This window comes from Pan troglodytes, chromosome 2, assembly GCF_028858775.2.
Source record: "Pan troglodytes isolate AG18354 chromosome 2, NHGRI_mPanTro3-v2.0_pri, whole genome shotgun sequence".
Lineage (NCBI taxonomy): Eukaryota > Metazoa > Chordata > Mammalia > Primates > Hominidae > Pan > Pan troglodytes.
This window is the reverse complement of record NC_086015.1, coordinates 198771871-198797068: the sequence shown is the minus strand read 5'-3', so window position 1 is coordinate 198797068 and position 25198 is coordinate 198771871. Positions and strand designations below refer to the sequence as shown.

The window sequence follows — 25198 nt, the reverse complement described above, 5'->3', positions numbered from 1 at the left end:
TGGGCCAGATGGGGGCAACTGGTGGGCATCCTGCCCACCGACTGCTGGCGGGGCCTGGCTCTGCAGGAACGGGGGTGCGTGGGGGGCAGGGCCTTTCCCTCCAGGAGTGGTAACAGATCAAAGAACATCTACCCCAAACCAGACCGGACTCAGCACACACCTTACCCAGGGCTCCAAAGACACCATAGTGGGGAGTAGAGAGGGAAAGAGACCGACAGAGACAGAGAGAGGGAGAGATTCAGAGCAAGGCGGGGTGGGGTGCGGAGGAGAGGAGGAGAGACCCCAGCCCTTCTCACCTCACAGACAGCTCGGGCTAACTTGGCCCCACCCCCACCATCCACCCTCCAACCCCACCCCCACCCGCCCCCAGGGCTGAGCAGAGACCTCTGGGACATGGTCACGCACACACAGAACCTGTCCCAGAAGGCAGGACCCCGTCCCTGCCCCAGCTTCCGGCTGGCAGGGCTGTGTCAATGACTTCTGGCCAAGCGACCCCAGGAAATGGCTTTCTGTGGGGTCAGGTGGCTCCTCAGTGCCTTTTCCCGGCTTTTCATGTAAAATCATGGCAGGCAGCATCGGGAAGTGTCCCACACCCCTACAAGCTCAGGGGGAGGCCACCTTTACCCACAGGACCAAAACGTGGGCGCAGGCTCCCCTCTGCAGTGGACGCGCTGAGGGCACACCGAGGCCCCGGCCCCCTCAGCGGCATCAGAGCAGCACACAGGGCCCGGTGAGGGTGGCCTCCACCCCTCCACCACACCAGGCACGGCTCGGAGCCAGGCCGGAGGGAGGGCCCGGCTCTGCAATGCATCCAGTAGTTTCCACCCTTGGCTGTGAAGAGCGGCATTTCCTGACAGAAGTTTCTAGCACATGTGTGCTGGCGAGGATGCGGTCGTCTACTTGCTGGGCACACACTGTGCCAGGCTGAGTGGAGGCCCCCAAAGATGTGCAGCCCCGCAAACCTGTGAGTGCCGCCTCAGATGGCAACATGATGACAGGTCTGGAGCGGGGAGAGTCTCCCGGGTCACCCACCTGCACCCTGTGCTGGGCCAGGTAGTGCCCCCCACCCCACCAAGATTCACATCCCTTCTCCAGGGAAGACGTGCGCGATGTGACAGCCCGTGAGTCCGTCCATTCCGGGGACACTATGGGGGTCACTGCGGGGGGCGGGTAAACAGAGGTGCTTCAGCCCACACAAACAAGCTAATTGAGTTTTTCTGTTTGTTTGGTTTTGAGCGAAAACGTGAACATTTTGTCCAGCTGCTTTTTAGATTCAAGAGCAGGAGCAGCCAGCGCTGCTGAGGCAGTCACACGTATACAGCTTCACGGAGCAAGCACCCAGCCAGGGCCTTGCTGACTGTGGCTGCTAATAAAACAGCAGCAATTTAGTTTCATAAAATTGCTAATAGTTTTCTTAAAATGCCATTGCACTTAAGCATACACAGGGACACCCCCATCATCTCTGCCCTCCAGCGGGAGGATATGAAGCTGGAGACTGGAGACTGGCCAGGGACAAAGGCAACTACTCCCTGAAATGATGTCACCCTGTGCAAGCACCTTCCCCAGGCCAGGCCAGGCCTCAACACCCCCCAGCACCTTCCCCAGGCCAGGCCTCAACACCCCCCAGCACCTTCCCCAGGCCAGGCCAGGCCTCAACGCCCCCAAGCACCTTCCCCAGGCCAGGCCAGGCCTCAACACCCTCCAAGCACCTTCCCCAGGCCAGGCCAGGCCTCAACACCCCCCAGCACCTTCCCCAGGCCAGGCCAGGCCTCAACACCCCCCAGCACCTTCCCCAGTCCAGGCCAGGCCTCAACGCCCCCAAGCACCTTCCCCAGGCCAGGCCAGGCCTCAACGCCCCCAAGCACCTTCCCCAGGCCAGGCCTCAACACCCTCCAAGCACCTTCCCCAGGCCAGGCCTCAACACCCCCAAGCACCTTCCCCAGGCCAGGCCAGGCCTCAACACCCCCAAGCACCTTCCCCAGTCCAGGCCAGGCCTCAACGCCCCCAAGCACCTTCCCCAGGCCAGGCCAGGCCTCAACGCCCCCAAGCACCTTCCCCAGGCCAGGCCTCAACACCCTCCAAGCACCTTCCCCAGGCCAGGCCTCAACACCCCCAAGCACCTTCCCCAGGCCAGGCCAGGCCTCAACACCCCCAAGCACCTTCCCCAGGCCAGGCCTCAGCACCCCCATCTGAAAATGAGATGGGATTTCTGAGCCCCCTTTCAGTGCTGACAGCCCCCGGTTCTCCCGGAACAGGAATAAGTTGGCAAGCTTGTCAGAGAAACAAAGGAATAACGCAACACATCCTATTTTCTGTATAGGGCAGGGCAGTGGTCACACCCCAAACACAACAGAAACTGCTGTTTTACTTGGGTCTGGGACCAAGCAAGAGCTTCTCCCAGAATCCAGGCTAAGCCCACTCTCTCCCGGAGCAGGGGGTGAAATCCCTCAGAACTACTGTATGTTGGGGAGTTGGGGTAGGAGGCGCAGGGAGGCAAGCCCTGACTATGCAATTAAGGAAAACCTATAATTTTTATTATACAAGCATCATATGTTTATTGCAGAAACTTTAGGAAACACAAACTTAACAAAAAGAAAAGAGGAAAAAAATCCTGTAATCCCAATCCCCGGAGAGACAACAATATTTCGTACATATCCTTCTGAACTTTCTTTTATGCCTAGGAACCTTCACACATTGATTTTTTATTGAAGATCAAATCTCTCCTAATGCTGGAGAACCTCCTGATTAAACAGTTGTGAACAGGTTGTCTCATATATTGTGTCCACATTCCCATTTGCCATATTATAATGGTATGTTTGAATATAGTGTCATATTTTAAAATACATTATAATAATCATTACCATTGAGTGCTTACTGTGTGTCCGGCACTGTACTGAGTACTGTGGACACATTATCTCATTTAAATCTCACAGCAGCATAAGTGCTATTATGATCATTTCCTTTTAAAGATAAGGAAACTGAAGCTGAAAGAGTGAAGGAATGTTCCCTGAATTACACATCTAGTTACTAGCAGAGTTTCAGTTTCCACCCAAGTCTGGCCACCTTCAAAGCATGTGCTCTTCAGGAAAGCATTTTCCATAGGAACCTTTTTCCACAGGAACCTTTTTCCCTAGGAAACTTTTTCCATAGGAAGCACCATCCCTTGGTAAGGATGTGCAGTAGTTTATTTAACCAGACTCTACTTCTGAAACGTTGTTACTATTATCCACCACGCTGATCTGAACGTCCAGGGGCATGTGTATCTGTGCACTTCTCTAATTATTTATTATTTAATTATTTAATATTATAATTAAAGGAGGAGAGCAAAAGAGTTACCCCAAGATGGAGTGCCCCAGACTCTCTCCCAGGACCCCTCCCTGCCTGCCTGTCCATCAATTTCACAAAAGTCATAAAAGGATCAATGTACAGTGTGTTTTCCTGTCTGGTGGCTGTCCCCACCGCCTGCGTTTCATGGAAGAGGGATTAAACCATTTCAGCTCCCTTTCCAGGAACCAACTCAAGAAACATGCCACCACCCCACCCTTAGATCTGGAGGACCCGATCCCTAATATACCTTCTCTGTCCTTTCCCGGACCCCAGATGGAGTCTTCTGAGATTCTCCATCCCACGGCCCTTCACCTCTATCCTGCCTCCACTTGCCCCAGCAACCTGATCAGCTTCCACATAATCCCAGGAAATGCATCCAGCAGGCCCCACTTTCATGGGGTCCGAGCCCATCAGAGAGCAGCAGCTTGGGCCTGATGCCTGCCTGCTGCTCCTCTGTGTGGCTATGGCTGGAATAGAAGCTTCCAGAGCTGCTCAACAGTGAATTTCATAGAAGGTCAGAGCTGGACAGGACTTCAGTGCCCATTCCAACCCTCTCCAAATACAGGTGGAGAAACTGAGGCCCAGAGAGGGACAGGGACTTGCCCAAGGTCACTCGGGTTGTTACAGGCAGAGCCGAGACCGCAAACCATTTCTCCGGACTTCCATCCCCACCCCTTTCCATACACAACCCTCCATCTGCCTTTTCCTGATTTCGCCAAGAACCACTAGAAGATCACGAAGAGGCAACATCAGGAGCAGGCTCTGAGTAGGCTCCAGATCCTTCCTTCCTCTCCACTCCTCAAGTGCGGAGATGTCCTGGAAACTCCGCATCCCAAATCCCCAAAGATCACCAGCAGGAGCCACTTACCTGCACTCACGTCTGTGGTCGGCCTCGTCCGGGCAGTCGTGGGCGTGGCTGTTGGGGGCTTCATCGTGGTCTTCGCTGAGGTTGTGGTCTTGGCTAAGGTGCTGTTCGTCCCTCGGCTGCTGTTGGTTGTAGTCGGAGGGACAGAAGGAAGAGGGTCCCTGCTGGTGGGGAAGGGCCCCTTGGTTGCGATGTCCGTGGTCAGTGTCTCTGAAGGGGTGAAGTTCTTGAGGGCGGCTTCCGAGGGGCTGTAGGAGGAAGCGGAGCTCCCAGCAAAGGAAGTTGTTTTGCCCACTGCTGACCCAGCCTCTATGGAGACCGGAGCTGCTCCTGAGACTTTCACGTAACTTGGTGTCTCAACAGAGAGGGCTGAGGTTTCTTCCAGGGGATTCCCTGTGGCCAGAGCTCCACTGAGGGTCGTGGCCCTGGGTGCTGTCACTTCTCTTTCTATGGTGCTGTTGGTGGGGAGTGGGGTCCCAACTGTGGCATCAGGTGTGGCTGACTCTGTGGTGCCGGCTGTGGACAGGGTCTTGGCAGAGGCTGTGGCCTCAGTGATGTGTGGTTTTGCATCAGTGGAGTCAGGCAGAGCTGGTGGATCGGAGGTGGACGAGGCCTTCACCCCTTCCGTGGGGATGAGATCTGTGTCTGAGGCCCCAGGGATGCTGGAAGTCATTGTTTCTATTTCTGTGATGCTGCAATTGATAACCTCAATGTGGGTGACAGTCACCAGGGCTTCAGCGAGGAGAGTGACATCAGATCCCGGGGACCATGAGGGGGTGATGACTGGATGGGGGCCGTCGGAAGAGGCGCCGCTCTCTGAGGCCCGTGAGGGGGTGATGACTGGATGGGGGCCGTCGGAAGAGGCGCTGCTCTCTGAGGCCCGTGAGGGGGTGATGACTGGATGGGGGCTGTCGGAAGAGGCGCCGCTCTCTGAGGCCTGTGAGGGGGTGATGACTGGATGGGGGCCGCCGGAAGAGGCGCTGCTCTCTGAGGACAGGCCCTTAGCTTCTGTGGAGGTGTGAGCCAATGTCAATATGTCCATTGTGAGTGTCTTTGCCTCTTCAGAGATGTCATCGGTGCAAAGGGTGTCAAAGATGGCTTCCTCGGGATCACTGCCTGTGATGGTCTGAACTGTGGTCATTCCAGCTCCCTCGGGGCTGCCACTGGCAGCTGATGTCTCCACAGAGGTGGCGATCAACACCAGGAAGTTGGGAGATGTTTTTGTGAAACTCCTGGTCTCTCTTGCAGGGGAAATTCTCTTGGCTCCCCTGGTCTCTGCTTCTGGAATGGGGCCGGCTGGGGTTGAGGCCCTAGAAGAGGTCTCAGCGCTCAGCGTTTGAGCTTCCAGAGCGGCGTGGCCCGGTGCTGGAGTCATAGCGGGCACTTCTGTGTCGTCCGTTGTCATCGCAGTGTCTGCTCTGCGGGTGCTGGGGCCTGTGTTGGTTAAGACTGACTTGGTGAGCCTGGGTTCCAGTGGACTTCACACAAGCGATTGCGTTTACACCCTGGGCACTTCTGGGAGGAGGGTGGGGCGGGGGAGTGCCGTTACCTCACTTTTCATCTACATAAGCGAACAAGAAGGAGGCAGTTCTGGGAAGCCCAGGCCTGTGTGGCAGCCATGGAGCTGGGGTTGCCATGGCTGGCGTCCTCTGAAGCCCTGACAACTCACTTGGGGCCAGCAAGCCCCAGGATCTGCTGGCTATCGGCCTGCGTCTTTAAGAGGGGATGTGTGGGGCCAGTGTCCACCTTCCAGGGTGAGCCAAGAAGGCAGACCAGCGTCCAGGACTCGCAGAGCTTTCTGAACCTCTGTCCCCTTCCCCGGATACTTTTCTCATCCAACACATACTTCCCCATGGAAGTAAAAACCCTTAAAAGATGAGAAAGGCCTATGATTTTGCCTTTCGGGGTAGCTGGGTGGATTGAGGGTGGGGAACCTCCAGAGACAGGGTGGGCAGTGCTGCTGCCAAAGCGAGGGAGCCGGCAGAGTCCTTGGGGCTCCGGCAAGGGAAAGAGGGCACCCCCCACCCTGCCGAGGCCCCTCCTGAATGAGGGCTGAGAACTGCAGGGTTGGAGCCTGGGAACCATGGAAACCGTGGCCAGGCATTTTCCACAGGACACCGGGAGCCCCTGAGGCAACACCTAGCTTTTCAGAGAGCGGCTGCCGGCACTTCTGCCTAGAGCAGAGGCCTGTTCCCTTGACTGGCCCTGAGGTAGGAGGAATGGGAGTCCCTGAGGGAGGCTACGGTAGGATATTTTCCCCAGAGACAGGGTCTTGCTCTGTTGCCCAGGCAGGTCTTGAATTCCTGGGCTCAAGCGATCCTCCTGCCTCAGCCTCTTGAGTAGTTTACTACAAGATCTTTTCTGGCCTGAGAAAGGGGGCCTCCCCTGTCTAGAGGGAGATCGGGCTCTCCCTGTGAGTGGGCCAAGGAGCCTCTTGGAGAGGGTTTCTAGATTTAGCAAATAAAAATACAGGGTACTCAGTTAAATTTGAACTTGCATTTCAGATAAACGACGAATAACTTTTTAGCATGAGTATTTCTCATGCAATATTGGCTATATACTTACACTTAAAAAAAATTGTTACCTGAAATTCAAATGTAACTGGATGCCCTGTGTTTTATCTGGTAATCCCAGTCTTGGAAGGAAAAGGATCAAATACGAACCCCCTAATTCTCTGAGCCTTCTTGGTCCAGCCCACACAACTGGAAGCCCAAAGGTGGTGCTCTTGGAGTCTGACCTCCCCTGGCACACGGTTTGAGATGGTCTTTACCCAGCTCCACTGGCCCAAAAGTAGCCCATAGACCCAAAAGAGGCCTAGCACCTCTCCCCAGGGCGTCAGGATGGGGCCCCAGGTCCCCAGCTGGTTGTCCTGTGGACCTCAGGGAATGACGAGGCAGGAATCAAGAGCCTCGGTTGCAGCTCCCGCTGTGCCGCCCACGACCGGCTCTGGGGTCAGATGATCTGCTGGTTCAAATCCTGACTCGGCCTCCTACTAGCCAGGCCAGTCTCTAAACCCCTCCCAGCCTCCATGTCCTCACCTGAGAAAACAGGGTCACAATACCTGCCTTGCCAAGGTGATGAGGACCAGCGGAGAAGGTGAAAGGGCTTATATTCCAAAGCCCACAAGGTAAGCATCCCTCCCCATGGAGTCCTCTCCCGGGCCCCTGGAAAGCACGCATAGTCGATCTGACTATAGTGAGGAGTGCGGGCTGCACCCCCAGGCAGTGTAGGCGAGTCCCGGGCACCCACTCTCATCCCTGGTCCGGTGCGGCCCAGCTGCACACACAAATCTCACTTTTGCAGGAACTGTTCGTCCGCCTTCATAATACAGTTTCTTCTCCCCACTTCAAGCCTGAGATCATTTCTCTGAGCCTTCTTGGTCCAGCCCACACAGCTGGAAGCCCAGAGTGGTGCCCTTGGAGCCTGACTTCCCCTGGCACATTTTCTGGCTTGTCCAGGAGCCCCGGGGTGTCCTTTCTGCTGTGAAACCTCCTCATGCTCCCCAAGCCCACAGCCTCTCGGGTCCAGGGGGGTCTTCTCGAATACAGCAAATCCCGGCCCAGCCCCTCGGTAGCTCTGGAACACTGCGGCTCTCCCGGTACAATCTTCAAATCTGGTGGAGAGGAAAGCGTGTGGACTTGGGACCCTGAGTTGGCGAATCTGCTCTCTGCCCTGTGACCCTGGCCAAGTCTCTCAGCTCCAAGCCTGCATTTCCGCACCTGTAAGGTGGAGCTAACGGGACACGTGCAGCGCAGACCAGGCCATGGTGAGCACAGGCAGGAGGCCACGGGGTGCAGTGCTCAGGCCTGTGGGGAGTCAGATCCTGGCTCCAAGGAGTTGTTACTGGATGCCCAGAAGCACAGTGGCCTCACCCTTAAAGCAGTGGAGGTGGGGGGTGGTAAGAACAGGGCCGATCTTGCAGGGCCGTTGTGAGAATTAAAAATACAATGTATGATAATGATGCGTCAAAGTAGGTTCCTCAGTCCTAACAAATGTGCCACTCTGGTGGGGGACGCTGATGATGGGGGAGGCTGTGAGTGGTGGGGATGGGAACTCCAGACTCTCCACTCCAGTTTTTTTTTTTTTTCTGAAACATAGTTTCACTCTTATTGCCCAGGCCAGAGTGCAATGGTGCGATCTCAGCTCACTGCAAACTCCACCTCCCAGGTTCAAGCAATTCTCCTGCCTCAGCCTCCCGAGTAGCTGGGATTATAGGCACCTGCTACCACCCCCGGCTAATTTTATATTTTTAGTAGAGACGGGGTTTCTCCATGTTGGTCAGGCTGGTCTCGAACTCCCGACCTCAGGTGATCCGCCCACCTCGGCCTCCCAAAATGCTGGGATTACAGGTGTGAGCCACCGTGCCCGGCCTCTCCACTCGAGGTTTAGAGCGAGCATAGAACTGCTCTAAAAAATAAATAAATAAATCCTTTTCTATTTTTTAATGTATGTGATGAGTTTGGCACAACTCCTATTAGCGACAGGTCAGGGTTCATTCCCGTCTTTCACAAAAGCCCTGCCTCTTAGCATCCACCCTTCCCGAGCAGTTTGTGGCAGTTGGACTTTTCACACGAAATCTGTATTTTGAAGGAAATCCATGCTAGGTAATAAACTTAGAGGAGTCAGAATCTTGTTAAGCCACATTCTTCAGCTTTCTGCACAATGATCACCAGCTGGCACCTCCCTGCAACCCCCCGCTCCGTGCCCCACTTACTGTCCCACGTTCATAAAGACAAACTCTCAGCCACCCCTTACGATGGCAGCGTCATGGTTGATTAGTGTGTACTGCAGTGCCAGGCACGCTTACACTCACACACACCGTCATGGTTGATTAGTGTGTACTGCAGCGCCATGCATGCTTACACTCACTCACACCGTCATTTGCACACTTTTTATCAACAATAATAGCACTTCACAAGTAGCACTGTGGTTCATTATAATCAACCCAAGAGAGCCTGCCCTTGCCCATGAAGGGTGGCTCATACTGAAATTCACTCACAGAGCCCCACTAGGGGAGAGGCCCACCAGGCCCCTCTGGCCTCCTTACCTGCAGAGCTCCCAGAGACCCCAACCTCCCAGCAGAAGAAGAAAAGGGGCAGAGCCAGACCCCAGAGAGAGCCCATCCTAGCCGGCCACCACTGCTCCACAGAACTGCTGGCTGTCTCTTGCGGGTACCTTTTCCTGCTTCCTCAAACCAGGGAGGAGGGGCAGCCTCCTGCCCAGGTGTGTGACTGAGTAGTTTCCAGGATGTGGCCAAGTGATGACAAATGTGCGGGCTGAGGCTGTCAGCAAGCTGACCCCCCTGCCTTCCTTGCCCAGTAAACACTCCACTGAGATTTGATTTGAAGATGTGGAATCAGTAGCTTTTTTTTTGACATGGAGTCTCTCTCTGTTGCCCAGGCTGGAGTGTACAGTAGTGAGATCTCGGCTCATTGAAACCTCTTCCTCCTCGGATCAAGCAATTCTCCTGCCTCAGCCTCCCGAGTAGCTGGGATTACAGGCGTGTGCCAACATGCCAGGCTAATTTTTGTATTTTTAGTAGAGACGGGGTTTCACCATGTTGGCCAGGCTTGTCTCGAACTCCTGACCTCAGGTGATCCGCCTGCCTCAGCCTCCCAAAGTGCTGGGATTACAGGCGTGAGCCACCGTGCCCAGCCAAATCACTTCCTCATCGACCCCTCAGTCTTGTGCTGGGAAAGCCACAGGAGGTCACGTTTCACCACCACCCCCTCCCGTGCCTGGAGCTTGGGCTTTGAGTCAGACCCAGTTTCATTCCTGGTCCTGGGCATGATTAGCTCTATCACCGAGGGCGAATTTCAGAGCCAGGCTGAACCTTCACTTCCTGCTCTGTAAATGGATAAACCTACCTCGCTGGGCTGTTGTCGTGAGGATCACATGCGATAGTAAAGCTCTTACACAGTGCCTGCTACACAGCTGATGCTTATCAAAAGTATATACATCTTAGGTGCTCAGTAAATGAGCGAGAACCCTGACATCCATTCTGATCCTCAAGCGTTGGGGAGAAGAGACGGCTCCCCAGTGTGGGACAATTCTAATTGCTAACATCCTTCCATCTTCATCATCCTGTGATTCTGCATCCCAGTCAAAGCCAGGAACATTGGCCAGGCCGAAGGCACGGGGCTGGAGAAGAGACTAGCTGGGAAGAGGGAAAAGATGAGTGCACTCATCTGGTCTCAAGGCCTAGGAAGAGAGGACGCGTGAGGGTGATGACTCAGCCAAGCTAGAGATTCAGCCATGAGAAGGGACATGCAGTTACCAAATATATTTCCAAACTCCCTAGAGAAGAATCTTACTCCCTCCATGTGCCACGGACGTGAACTGTTATGGCCACTGGCCAGTGACCGGACAAGGTAGCTTGGGAATTTCAGGGCAGGAGCACTGATGAAGGCAGCTCTTGGGTAGAAGAAAGCCTGCTGGATCCGCATCAGGGAATCACAACATCTCAGAGCTGGAAAGAATTTTAAATCCAGGCCGGGTGCAGTGGCTCACGCCTGTAACCCCAGCACTTCGGGAGGCCAAAGTGGGTGGATCACTTGAGGCCAGGAGTTGGACACCAGCCTGACCAACATGGCAAAACCCCATCTCTACTAAAAATACAAAAACTAGCCAGGTGTGGTGGTGCACGCCTGTAATCCCAGCTACTCGGGAGGCTGAGGTGGGAGAATTGCTTGAACCTGGGAGGCAAAGGTTGCAGTTAGCTAAGATTGCTCCACTGTACTCCAGCCTGGGCAACAGAGCAAGACTCTGTCTGAAAAAAGAAAAGAAAAAGAAAATTGGAAGGTCCAGGTTCCATTTCCAGCTCTCTCCTTAACACTGACCCAGGAGCTGTGTGAACGTACAAGTTATCTGCCCTCTCTGGGCCTCCGTCAACATGATCTACAAGGTCCTTTTGGCCCCGTGGTCTGGGGTTCTGCATTGGGTGTGTGACATTGTCTTCCAGAAATTTACTCTTAACACTGACCAAGAAGCTGTGTGAACGTACAAGTTATCTGCCCTCTCTGGGCCTCCGTCAACATGATCTACAGGGTCCTTTTGGCCCCGTGGTCTGGGGTTCTGCGTTGGGCGTGACATTGTCTTCCAGAAATTTACTCTTAACACTGACCAAGAAGCTGTGTGAACGTACAAGTTATCTGCCCTCTCTGGGCCTCCGTCAACATGATCTACAGGGTCCTTTTGGCCCCGTGGTCTGGGGTTCTGCGTTGGGCGTGACATTGTCTTCCAGAAATTTACTCTGCTCTGGGCTGTGCTGCTGGGAAGAAGGAGGGAATGGGAGGGAATAGGAGGAGGAAGACTCCCCAGAAGAGGCTGAGGGGGTCCATAGGGGACAAAACCCAGCACTTGGGGTGGGGATCTTGGACACCATTGATCTGTAGGCTGAGCCCCTTCCATCCTCCACTCAGCCCCAGCTCTTTGCTTATCAAATGAGACAAGGACTCCCCCCAGGAGGAGTCAGGTAGGGAGAGGAGGCCAGGGCCACAGCAAGGACTGTATTCTCTTAGACCCCATCTAGTAGCTGCGACCCACTGTGAGGCTTAGCCCAAGGGAAGATGGAGAAGAGACTAAGCACCAATGCAGCTCCTCTCAGCCACCCCAGCCCTCCTCCAGCCCCGCCCCCGCAGGGACAGGGGCTTCCTCATTCCAGCAGCAAGTGAGTCCACCCCAGCCTGTTGCAGATGAGGAAGTGAGGAATCCCTGGAAAGGAAGCCTGGCTGAAAGCTTCCCTGGGTTTGCTGAATTTTGGACCATTTTCCTCGGTATTTGGGAAATTTACAAGCCTGGGCAGATGACTGTTAGCCCTGGGGGCCATAAGAGTCTTATGCAGAAAGTTCCTGGGCCATATTTTAGCCAAACTCAGCTCTCACCTTGAATGAGCGTAGGAGGCTAGTTCATTAATTTAATGCACGTACGGATATTCCTTCTACATGCCAGACATTGCTCCAGGCACTTGGAATACATCACTCAGTAAAAGAGATCCCGGCCTTCACGGAACAACTCTCCTAGTGAAGAGAGACAGCAAACTGTGAACCCCGAATATCTCAGACAGGTCTCAGTTCATTTAGAGAGTTTATTTTGCGAAGGTTGAGGACTCACGTCCATGACACAGCCTCAGAAGGTCCTGGTGACATGTGCCGAGGTGGTCAGAGCATAGTTTGGCTTTACACGTTTGAGGGAGACATGAGACATCAATCAACATATGTAAGATGAACATTGGTTCAGTCTGGAAAGGTGGGACAACTCAAGCAGGGAGGGGGCTTCCAGGTCACAGGTGGGTGAGAGAAAAATGGTTGCATTCTTTTGAGTTTCTGATAAGCCTCTCCAAAGGAAGCAATTAGATATGCATCTATCTCAGTAAGCAGAGGGGTGACTTTGAATAGAACGGGAGACAGGTTTGCCCTAAGCCGTTCCCAGCTTGACTTTTCCCTTTAGCTTCATGATTTTGGGGGGGCCCAAGATAGTTTCCTTTCACATTTCCCCCTTTTCTTTTTAAAAATCTTTTGGAGAAAGCATTTTAGAAGAAAATGAGTCTCTGGTCTGAGGTTTCATTGGGTCTCTCATGGCTAGGATGGTTTATTCCTAGATAGGTAGCTCATTATTAGCAGGTTGAGAATCCTCATGTCCTATGAAGAGAAAATAGGTGGAGGAAGGGAGAAAAACAACAAACAAAATAACGATCCTAGAAAATTGATATAGGCCACATTACTCTGAAGTCCATACGTCAGTAAGCAGGTATGAAAGTAGCTTATATATGTAAATAGGCTGCTGTTATTTTCTTCTGAAGTTTAAGTTGTCTAGCTTCAGTTCACAGGGCTTCAAAAAGCACAGCTTAGCTTTCAGTGACTCCAAATTAGGAAAAATGGGAAAAAAGAAAGGGAAAAAATGGAAAACATTATTTTGAAGACTTGTAGCCAAGAAAAATTAGAATTTGGTCCAAACTGCAGAAAATAATAAAAATGGAAAAACATTAGGCAAGACTAGAATCTAACAACAGGTGTACTATAGTTCTTAAAACGTAGTTTTTCTCTCTCCAGTTTCTCATTTTTACTAAAGACAAATCATGGTAGGACTGATTTCCTTTATTATTCTTGGCCTGATTATTTGTATACAGTGCAGCAAGAATAATTATTTTTTTACACAGGCTTTTAAATAGGCTTTGATGAAACTTTGTTCCATAGAAGGAATCTCAGAAAAGACTTGTTTAAAGCTAAGCCCTGCCATGGATTTGTACCATCAAATACCTATGAGTGGCATGAATTCCTCTCCTTTTGAGGTTCCAAGGTAAAACTTGGGGTTCCTGGGCCTGTCGGAAAGTGACATTCTTTACTTACCGCAGGGCAGGAACCCTGTTCAGCGACTGTGTAGACAGGGCATGTGGCTTTTACTGGCTCCATAAAACAAGTTTAATTCCTTAAAGGAAAGCACATCATTCTAGTCAAAGTGCTGGTAAAATAACCAGTTTCTCCAATTGTGTCCTGTTACAAATAAAAACAGATTATTATTGCATTTATGCAAATAACTATATTGTGATAAGTTAAGGATACTCACAAATAGTTTCCAAATTCTGGAGAAATCAGGTAGAGAGAAATGAATATGCTCCAAATTTTGTTCATAGGAGTATAATAACTTGTTAAAAGCTGTCAATGGCTCAAAAGAAAAGTTTCCTTGACTCTGAAAAAACAAAACACAGGATCAACAATGTTTTAAGCAAAAAGTCAAAAAGATTACTTCAGTCCATGCAGTTAATTCCTGTTCTACTTGATATTCATGAACATTTCAGCTCTCCATGAGTCCCAAAAGTTTTTCCTCTATTCTAATGTCACAATCTCCAAAGTTAGCAGAAACCTGCATTCAAGAGCACCTTTTAGAGTTTTATAGCTGATTATAAAACCACCTTCTTTTTTTTTTTTTTTTTTGAGACAGAGTCTCACTCTGTTGCACAGGCTGGAGTGCAGTGGTGTGATCTCAGTGCACTGCAACCTCTGCCACCTGGGTTCAAATGATTCTCCTGCCTCAGCCTACCAAGTAGCTGGGATTACAGGTATGTGCCACCATACCACACCATTATGTATATTGCCTGTGTACAATGCCCACTGTCTGGCTGATGGGATCACTCATACCACAAACCTCAGCATCACGCAATATACCCATATAGCAAGCCTGCACATATACCACCTGAATCTAAAATAAAAGTTAAAGATATTTTTAAAAAATAATATAAATAAATAAATAAAATTGCTAAAAGAGTGGTAGATGCCTGTAATCCCAGCTACTCAGGAGGCTGAGGCAAGAGAATCACTTGAACCCAGCAGGTGGTGGTGAGCCAAGATCATGCCATTGCACTCCAGCCTGGGCAACAGAGTGAGACACCATCTCAAAAAAAAAGAAAAAGAAAAGAGTAGATGTTAAATGTTCTCACAACAACAAAACATGATAAGTATGTAAGATTCTTAACCACAGTTGATGTATCTCACAGGAAGAGCTTCTCTTTCAAGATGTGTAACTGCCCCATGGGTTCTTCCTGCCCACTGCACAAAAAAAATCAGTTCATGGAGACCATGGCATTGCAGTAAAGAAAGAGGTTAATTGACATGATGCCAGCCACATCATGTGGGAGGCAGAGTTATTACTCAAATCAAACTCATCTAAGGCTTGGAGGTTAGGGATTTTTCAAAGGTAATTTGGTAGGTAGCAGGCTAGGGTATGGGGAGTGCTGATTGGGTCAGAGGTGAAATCATAGGGCGTCGAAGCTGTCCTCTTTCTCTGAGTTGCTTCTGGGTGGGGAAACAGAAGCCACTAGCTGGTCCCGGTGGAGCCGTCGGTCATCAGACATGCAAAAAATCCTGAGAAGATATCTCAGAAGGCCAATCCTAGGTTCTACAAAAGTAACATTATCTGCAGGGGTAACTGAGGAAGTTGCATATCTTGTGGCTTCTGGAATAATGCCTCACAGTTGTTTATGTCTACACCTTAGCAGAATTTAGGTTCATCTCCTCCTCCTAGCCTGGTGGTCTCTCAGTGTTACAAGGCTGGTTGAGTTTGAGGGAAGGGTTACTATCATTTAAACTATAAACGAAATGACTCCCACATGTAGCTTGGCTTAAACCCAGGAATAATTAAAAGCAGCCTGAAGGCTAAAGGCAAGAGGGAGGTTGGCCAGGTCAGATCTCTTTCACTGCTGTTTTTTTCTCACTGTGATAATTTTTGCAAAGGCAGTTTCGATGTGATTGGATTTTTGGATACTGTGAACCCTGAATATCTGAGACTGGTCTCAGTTAATTTAGAAAGTTTATTTTGCCAAGGTTGAGGCTGCATGCCTGTGGCACAGCCTCAGGAGGTCCTGACAACATGTGCCCAAGGTGGTCAGGGCACAGCTTGGTTTTATACATTTTAGGGAGACATGAGACATCAATCAATATATGTAAGATGAACATTGGTTCCATCCAGAAAAGCAGGACAACTCAAGCAAAGAGGGAGCTTCAAGGTCACAGGTAGGTGAGAGTCAAATGGTTGCATTCTTTTGAGTTTCTGATTAGCCTTTCCAAAGGAGGCAATTAGATACGCATTTATCTCAGTGAATGGAGGGATGACTGCATAGAATGGGAGGCAGGTTTGCCCTAAGCCATTCCCAGCTTGACTTTTCCCTTTAGCTTAGTGATTTTGGGGGCCCCAAGATTTCTTTTCCTTTCACATTTCCCCCTAGGAATCTAATATCTTACAGGATTAACTAGGTCAGTAAAAGACATAGTTTATAATTTGACTTTGGAAAGTTTGTCAAATATCAAAGGTTTAAAACACTTGATATCACAAAATAGGATCACAGGTTATTGTAAATAAATCATTCATTTAACCAGAGTGATAACTCAAGAACTTCAAAAAAAGGTGAAAACCTTCATTCTTTGAGAGGAGACTTAATTTTCCAAACAATAAGCCCTAATAAAAACAGAATGAAGCCAATCAAATTTGACTTCCAAAATTTCATGAACAATCTATAAAGTTTTAATCTTGACCATAAGCTGTAACTTCCATAGGCCTTTTATAACCTTTATAGCCTTTATTTGGGAGTCAGTTAATACTTCAAGAAAATGTTAATCTGACACAGGCACCCATATGCTGGTCTTGCCTTAGTGTGCCTTTGACATTAATGGTTAATTTATAGAGAAACTGAGCTTATTTTATCACTCGACATTGGCCCTTACAATCTCACACCCACCTCTTCTCTGATAGTCCCTGGCCTTTGAGGAATTGAACAGCTTTAATTTCTGGCCCTGTGTTTGCAAAATAAAATGCAAATAAATGCAGTTTATTTTGATTGGCTTCTTTTACTGAGCCTGAAGATGAGGCTTTAATTACTGCCAGTATTTAAGATTTAGCAGGACTTGGTGTCCTTTTCAGACCCAGGACTCAAAGCCCTGTACTCTATATCACAAGGACTTTAAAAGCACATATAGAAAGATACATGGATGTAATAACCTTAATTTAAAAAAAATGTTTTAATCTCAGTTATTTTCTAAGCAAACCAAAACTTAACAATAATGGCATAGGGATTATTTTGATAAAAGACAAAATCTGTTAAGCCAGTTACCAAAAGACAAAAGAAGAGACCTTCTGCAGTGCACAGAATATTATGTTGGAAGAAAACATTTCCTTTAGACTTTTAAGAAAACATTGTTAGCATCAGGCCACAACAGAAAGAAGTTGAGGGAAAAAAAACTTATATGAGCTGAAAATGAGTTGAAGGAGAGCGTTACTATTTCATGCCTTTTCAAAGGGGAGCAAAAACTGAAAACGGCAAGATACAATAAAAGTTGAACTTTGGTTTTAAAAAAATTAAAATCTCCTATAATTTACTAAGAGTAAATAAATCCCTTAAGAAAATTTTATTGCTCTAATCAACTATTTAGTGTGTAAGTGTATTTTTTACATCAAACCCAATCTCTATAACATTATAATTTCTCTTTAGTTATAGACAACTCGATCATATAAAAGTTTTGTTGGCCAGGCACGGTGGCTCATGCCTGTAATCCCAGCACTTTGGGAGGCCAAGGTGGGCAGATCACGAGGTTAGGAGATTGAGACCATCCTGGCTCACACGGTGAAACCCCGTCTCTACTGAAAATACAAAAAATTAGCCAGGCATGGTGGTGGGCACCTGTAGTCCCAGCTACTCAGGAGGCTGAGGCAGGAGAACGGCGTGAACCCGGGAGGCAGAGCTTGCAGTGAGCCAAGATCACGCCACTGCACTCCAGCCTGGGTGACTCTGTCTCAAAAAAAAGTTTTGGTTTGTTTTAAATAAATCCTCTTATTGTGACTTACACAGACCATTCATGACATGCTTGAACTTTCTGTTTTTTCCTGAACATCCTTCTTTCTGAAACAACCAGTCATTTTATTCTAGGACTAAATTTACCATACAAGATTCTTTCTCATATAAAATTATTTCTCTTTAAGCTTTCTTACAAAAAAAAATACCTCCTTATTTCTATAACTTTCTTTACATCTCTCTTATTTCCCAGTTCCTTTTATCTTGTTTTGTACATAATCTTTAAATGAACTTTGAATTAGACAAAAATTGTTCACCTTTTTACAAAGGCCATTGTTTTTAGAAAGAATGTTTTCCTACAATTTTTTTTGGAAAATACCCAAATAATGAAATATCTATTATTTAATTTAACTTTAGATTCTAAATTATCACAAGTTTGTCTATAAGTATTTATCCCATGACATTTACCTAATTATTTTATTTAAATCATTTACCTAGATTATTTATGAAAACTGTGATAGTCATCATTTAAAGTTACAAAACTCGTCATTGCAAGATTCTAACTAAGACAACGAAAAAGATTTGCCCTAACTGACTCCATCTTGCTTCTAACCTCCAAGCTGTCCTTGTTCATTCCAGGACTTTTGGAGGAACTTAGTTTATAGTTTACTTCGAAACAAAGTTGATAACCGTCCTTTCCCAAAACAAATTTCCTTACTGCCTGTGGACAAGACTGCCTAAAGCCATGAGATTAGAAGTTACGATAATTTTACTAAATAATTCAAGAAGTAGCTATCTTCATTAAACCAATATCAATGTCTTACTTATTTAAAAATGACACAAGCAAAGATCATTCTGTTTTGAGCTGGGTTTATAGTTTTGTAACCCCCTATGCCAAATTTTTGACACCTTATAGCATTTGGCAGGGATAAGTTTGAAATTGCTTGATCAATAAATGCAAACAAAACTGTATGCTGGCAATTCTTAACACATTTTTAATATTACTTTACCAATACTTTTAAAGCTAGCTTATTTATTAAAGATTTTACTTAAGTCACAGAAACTAGAAAAAGCATTTAACTAGTCTTTCCTTTTTTTGATAAAATACTTGATTTAAGTGCTTTTATTTTTCTTTAAGCCAATTGATTAGAGCTCTTTATATATTTTTAGTAGTGAAACATTGTGTACACAACACATAAATACATAGATTTATTAAGCATACCAATAGAAGCACATATTATAGATCCCTAAAACCTACCTTTTTTCCTATCATAGACTTGCAAACTCTTGATAACCTATTTCAGCTAATTAGCCCTAAATTTGCAATTGAAGGAAACAACTCTTGGGTGAAAAATCAGATAGCAAAATTTACTTCTCAAAGTAGAGAGAGAGAAAGCCTGGTGTTGCTGGAGGGATATTCAAGATGGATGCCAAATCAAACATAAAATTATGCAAATCTATCATAGAATTGTATGAGGAGACCAGTTTTATTTAGATAGGGACTACTTATCTTTTAACTGGATCTCTGAGCCCTGGGCAGAGCACACACTGAACCCTGGGTTTCCAAAAAGGCAGAATTATTATGAGGCTAGACCACATGATACTTTTACAGTGCACTTAAAAAAGTTTTTTTTGGCCAGGACTGGTGGCTCATGCCTGTAATCCCAACACTTTGGGAGGCTGAGGAGGGTAGATCACCTGAGGTCAGAAGTTCAAGACCAGCCTGGTCAACATGGTGAAACCACATCTCTACTAAACATACAAAAATTAGCTGGGCGTGGTAGTGGGCACCTGTAATCCCAGCTACTTGGGAGGCTGAGGCAGGAGAATTGCTTGAATCCAGGAGGCAGAGGTTGCAGTGAGCCGAGATTGCGCCATTGTGCTCCAGCCTGGGTAACAAGTGCAAAACTTCATCTCAAAAAAAAAATTTTTTTTAAACACATTTCATAGTGTCTAAACTACACTCTTCCTTAAAAACCCGAGAGCAGCCTATGTTGCAATAACTATTTTTGTCAATAAATCAGGTAACAGTACAAAGGCAAGTAGTTTAAGAGCTGAGATGAACTTGTCTGTTTACACTCTTGTGGTTCCATAAGGAAAAACAGGTTTGTGCCCCAAAGGGAGTCTTGTGCTTTCTCCATTTTCTTTAAGGAACCCCAGGCTATTATAAACTATTTTAGGTCCATCATGCAGTAGCGTGTGCAAGAGAAAGGAGAGACAGGAGAAGTAAATGAAGAAAACAGAATTCAGTCAACTGAGAAGAAAAACATTTTTGCTCAAAAAAAGAGACAAGGTCCTAGGAGAAAGAAAAAAGCAACAACAACATGAAGGCCTTTTAAATAAACACACACACACAGACACACATACATCTTGGATGTTGGCTTTTAATTAAGCTGACTTTTAACCATTGAGCTCCTTTTAAAACATCTTTTAAAATCTATTACCATATTTCAGCTAGAAAAAAAAAATGCTGTTCTTTCAGAAGTGACAAGTACCAAAGCAGAAAGGGCTTGATTTAGGAACCAAACCCAGGCTGTTGTGATAGAGAAAGAGAAGGTAGAACCCTTTGCTATGGAACTGCAGTGCAGGGCAACAGCCATTGCTCTTTCAGCTTGGCCTGGCTGGCAAAAAGGGGCCTCATTATGTAAATAAAGCCCCTTGAGTAGTCAAAAATCTTTCCTGTTTTTATTTTTGGTTTTTGTTTTTTTCCTTTTTCTGGCTATTTTTTTCCCCACATCGCACCATCTTTTTTCTTTTTTGAGATGGAGTCTCGCTCTGTCACCCAGGCTGGAGTGCAGTGGCGTGATCTCGGCTCACTGTAAGCTCAGACTCCCAGGTTCATGCCATTCTTCCCCCTCAGCCTCCTGAGTAGCTAGGACTACAGGTGCCTGCCACCACGCCTGGCTAATTTTTTTTCGTATTTTTAGTAGAGATGGGGTTTCACCATGTTAGCCAGGATGGTCTCCATCTCCTGACCTCGTGATCTGCCCACCTTAGCCTCCCAAAGTGCTGGGATTACAGGCATGAACCACTGTGCCTGGCCTTTCCTTTTTTTTTTTTTCTTGTGGGAATTTAGCCACTTCAGAGGCCTTGTTCCCCATAATTTGGAACTTTCCTTCAGATTTGACCAAGTCAGATAGAGTTGATCAAACCCAATGGGGAAAAGACCAAAACAACAACAAAAACAGAAACAAACAAAAAAACAACAACAAAAAAACCAGTTAAGCAAAACAAATGATGGCACAACTTATATGATCACTGAGTGCTCTAATGGTAAGGAGAAATTAAGACCAGCTGGTTGTTAATCTTAACTTTAGCCAAGACAAACCCCAATTCAGTTACTTACCTAGGGATGGGACTCAGGCTGAAGACTGCTCTCCATCCTAGAAGCAGGAGAAATCTGAAATTTGTTTTCCCTGTTGGAAGCGAGTTCAAACTCCATAAAGGAGTTACCTGCTTTCCATCTTCATAGAAGCAGGAAAAACTTACCTTCCTTGTGTTGGAAGCAAGTAAAACTCCAAAAACAAAAAAAAAAAAAAAAGGAGTTGTACAGCAAAATAAACTTTAGATCATGACTGAATTTTGGGAAATCAGGAATTCTCTGGAGAGGGTCCTTCCAGGCCTCAGCAAATTGTCCTGTTGATTTGAGCCATAAAGATAGCTCAAGCTGGTACCAAGCACCAATTGGAGATTTGGCAAAGGTCGGAAGCACCTCCACTCAGAATCCCTCTGTGGTTACCAAAATGTGAACTCCAAATATCTGAGACAGGTCTCAGTTAATTTAGAAAGTTTATTTTGCAAAGGTTGAGGCCACAGGCCACACACTCGTAACACAGCCTCAGGAGGTCCTGACAACACATGCCCAAGGTGGTCAGGGCATAGCTTGGTTTTATACATTCGAGACAGACATGAGACATCAGTCAATATATGTAAGATGCACATCAGTTCCATTCAGAAAGGTGGGACAACTCAAGTGGGGAGGGGGCTTCCAGGTCACAGGTGGGTGAGAGACAAATGGTTACATTCTGTTGAGTTTCTGATGAGCCTCTCCAAAGGAGGCAATCAGATATGCATTTATCTCAGTGAGCAGAGGGGTGACTTTGAATGGAATGGGAGACAGGTTTGCCTTAAGCCGTTCCCAGCTTGACTTTTCCCTTTAGCTTCATGATTCTGGGGCCCCAAGATTTATTTTCCTTTCACAATACAGATAAGGGTCTTTCCTTTTCTTCCACACTCTTTTAAGAGGCACTAAATTCAAGGCCAAACCAAAAAGGTACAATCTCACAAAACTAACATTTCTTTTCCTTAATTATTTTCCCTCCTTATTAGTAGTCTTTTTTACACCTCTGCCAATAATTAGGGCTGGAGGAAACTTATAAAATTTAGTTCACCAAAGTCTAGAATGATCTCAATCTTCCATAACCACTATGATAATTAATTTTATGTGTCAACTTGTATCAGAGGTGTTTAAACCAGAGCGACTCCATCTAGAATAAGGGCTGAGTAAAACAAGGCTGAGACCTACTGGGCTGCATTCCCAGGAGGTTAAGTATTCTAAGTCACATAATGAGATAGGAGGTCAGCACAGATACAGGTCACAAAGACCTTGCTAATAAAACAGGCTGTGGTAAAGAAGCCGGCCAAAACCAAGATGGCTACAAATATGACCTCTGGTCATCCTCACTGCTCATTGTATGCTAATTACAACGCATTAGCATGCTTAAAGACACTCCCACAAGCACCATGACGGTTTACAAATGCCATGGCAATGTCAGGAAGTTACCCTATATGGTCTAAAAAGGAGAGAAACCCTCAGTTCTGGGAATTGCCCACCCCTTTCCCAGAAAACTCGTGAACAATCCACCTCTTGTTTAGCATATAATCAAGAAATAATCATAAAAATAGCCAACCAGCAGCCCTTGGGGCCACTCTGTCTATGGGATAGCCATTCTTTATTCCTTTACTTTCTTAGTAAGCTTGCTTTTACTTTACTCTATGGATTCACCTTGAATTCTTTCTTGCATGAGATCCAAGAGCCCTTTCTTGGGGTCTGGATCGGGACCCCTTTCCAGTAACACTTGGGCTAGAAAATGCCCAGATTGCTGCTAAGAATTTATTTCTGGGTGTGTCTGTGAGGGTGTTTCTGGAAAAGATTTGCATTTGAATCATTTGATTGAGTAAAGAAAATCACCCTCACCAATGTAGACAGGCATCACCGAATCCATGGAGGGCCCAAAGGAGCAAAAGGGTGGAGGAAGGATGAATTCTGTCTCTCCTCTTGAGCTGGGATGCCCATCTTCCCCTGCCCTTCAACATCAGAGCTCCTGGTTCTTGGGCCTTCAGGCCTGGAATGAATTACAGCACTGGTTTTCCTGGTTCTCCACCGTGTCCTTTTGAGTTTTGGTCATAGCATCACCAGAAGATGAGGACATTCACTTCTGATCTCCTCCTTTCTAGTTTTTTTTTTTTTTTTTTTTTTTTTTTTTTTTTTTTTGATACAGAGTCTCACTCTGTCACCCAGGCTGGAGTGCAGTGGTGGGATCTCAGCTTGCTGCAACTTCCGCCTCCTGGGTTCAAGCGATTCTCCTGCCTCGGCCTCCCAAGTGCTGGGATTACAGGCATGCACCACCACACCCAGCTAATTTTGCATTTTTAGTAGAGACAGGGTTTCACCATGTTGGCCAGGCTGGTCTCAAACTCCTGACCTCAGGTGATCCACCCGCCTCGGCCTCCCAAAGTGTTGGAATTACAGGCGTGAGCCACCGTGCTCAGGCTGATCTCCTCCTTTCTATGCACCTGTATTAGTAACTGGTGGGTCTGCCTGAGGGACAGATGGATCCAAGGGTTCAGTGATAGATCCATGGTTCCTCTGTTTTGCTTTATTCTCAAAAAGGCTCTTACCTGAAATGTGGTTCCTGGAAGTTCTGGGTGGACAAGGTCCTTCATGCTAGTGACCGAAGGAAGAAAAAGAGAGTATTCCCTGAAAGATTCAGCAAACATCTGAGGGAAGATTGACCGCTCTGGATGCAGGGTCCTGCCTGAGGGATTGCTCTAAGGGTCCAGGCTGGGTCATGCACCTGCCCCCTGCAGTGGTGGTAGAGGATAAAGCCAGCCAGTCTCATCCAACCATATGGACTGGGCAGATTGCTATAAAATAGTGAATGAAAATCTTCCCAAAGGAAGGGAATGTGGAGTCAACAAGAGGCAAGGTCGCTCCCTCTCCCTCTCCCTCTCCCCAAGGTCTCCCTCTCCCTCTCCCTCTCCCTCTCTTTCCATGGTCTCCCTCTGATGCCGAGCCGAAGCTGGACTGTACGGCTGCCATCTCTGCTCACTGCAACCTCCCTGCCTGATTCTCCCGCCTCAGCCTGCTGAGTGCCGCCATTGCAGGCGCGCGCCGCCACGCCTGACTGGTTTTCGTATTTTTTTGGTGGAGACGGGGTTTCGCTGTGTTGGCCGGGCTGGACTCCAGCTCCTAACCATGAGTGATCTGCCAGCCTCGGCCTCCCGAGGTGCTGGGATTGCAGATGGAGTCTCGTTCACTCAGTGCTCAATGTTGCCCAGGCTGGAGTGCAGTGGCGTGATCTCAGCTCGCTACAACCTCCACCTCCCAGCCGCCCCTGCCTTGGCCTCCCAAAGTGCCAAGATTGCAGCCTCTGCCCGGCCGCCACCCCGTCTGGGAAGTGAGGAGCGTCTCTGCCTGGCCGCCCATCGTCTGGGATGTGAGGAGCCCCTCTGCCCGGCTGCCCAGTCTGGGAAGTGAGGAGCGTCTCTGCCCGGCCGCCATCCCATCTAGGAAGTGAGGAGCGCCTCTTCCCGGCCGCCATCACATCTAGGAAGTGAGGAGCGTCTCTGCCCGGCTGCCCATCGTCTGAGATGTGGGGAGCGCCTCTGCCCCGCTGCCCCGTCTGGGATGTGAGGAGCGCCTCTGCCTGGCCACGACCCCGTCTGGGAACTGAGGAGTGTCTCTGCCCGACCGCCACCCAGTCTGGGCGGTGGGGAGCGCCTCTGCCCGGCCACGACCCCGTCTGGGAGGTGAGGAGCGTCTCTGCCCAGCCGCCCCGTCTAAGAAGTGAGGAGCCCCTCCGCCCGGCAGCCACCCCATCTGAGAAGTGAGGAGCCCCTCCGCCAAGCAGCCACCCTGTCTGAGAAGTGAGGAGCCCCTCCGCCCAGCAACTGCCCCTTCTGAGAAGTGAGGAGCCCCTCCGCCCGGCAGCCGCCCCGTCCGGGAGGGAGGTGGGGAGCAGCCCCTGCCCGCCAAGCCGCCCCGTCTGGGTGGGAGGTGGGCGCCTCCGCCCGGCTGCTGCCCCATCCGGGAGGTGGGGGGCGCCTCCGCCTGGCTGCTGCCCCATCCGGGAAGTGGGGGGCGCTTCTGCCCAGCTGCCCCGTCTGGGAAGTGAGGAGCCCCTCTGCCAGGCCGCCACCCCGTCTGGGAGGTGTACCCAACAGCTCATTGAGAACAGGCCATGATGACGATGGCGGTTTTGTGGAATAGAAAAGGGGGAAAGGTGGCGAAAAGATTGAGAAATCGGATGGCTGCCGTGTCTGTGTAGAAAGAGGTAGACACAGGAGACTCCATTTTGTTCTGTACTAAGAAAGATTCTTCTGCCTTGGGATGCTGTTGATCTATGACCTTGCCCCCAACCCTGTGCTCTCTGAAACATGTGCTGTGTCCACTCAGGGTTAAATGGGTTAAGGTCGGTGCAAGATGTGCTTTGTTAAACAGATGC

The 25198-nt window shown here is 48.4% G+C and overlaps 1 protein-coding gene and 1 pseudogene across 1 annotated transcript; both read right to left on the bottom strand.

Moving 5' to 3' along the window:
• Window positions 1-2404: 2404 nt before the first annotated feature.
• LOC750356 (mucin-20) lies at window positions 2405-9346 on the bottom strand. Its single transcript, XM_024355881.3, has 2 exons — window positions 9240-9346; window positions 2405-5626 (listed from the first exon to the last, which is right to left on the bottom strand). Exons 1-2 carry the CDS (start codon window positions 9313-9315, stop codon window positions 4077-4079), a joined length of 1626 nt encoding a protein of 541 aa, XP_024211649.2. The 5' UTR covers window positions 9316-9346; the 3' UTR covers window positions 2405-4076.
• A 14499-nt stretch (window positions 9347-23845) lies between these two features.
• LOC129143590 (uncharacterized) lies at window positions 23846-24780 on the bottom strand (annotated as a pseudogene).
• Between the last annotated feature and the right edge of the window lie 418 nt (window positions 24781-25198).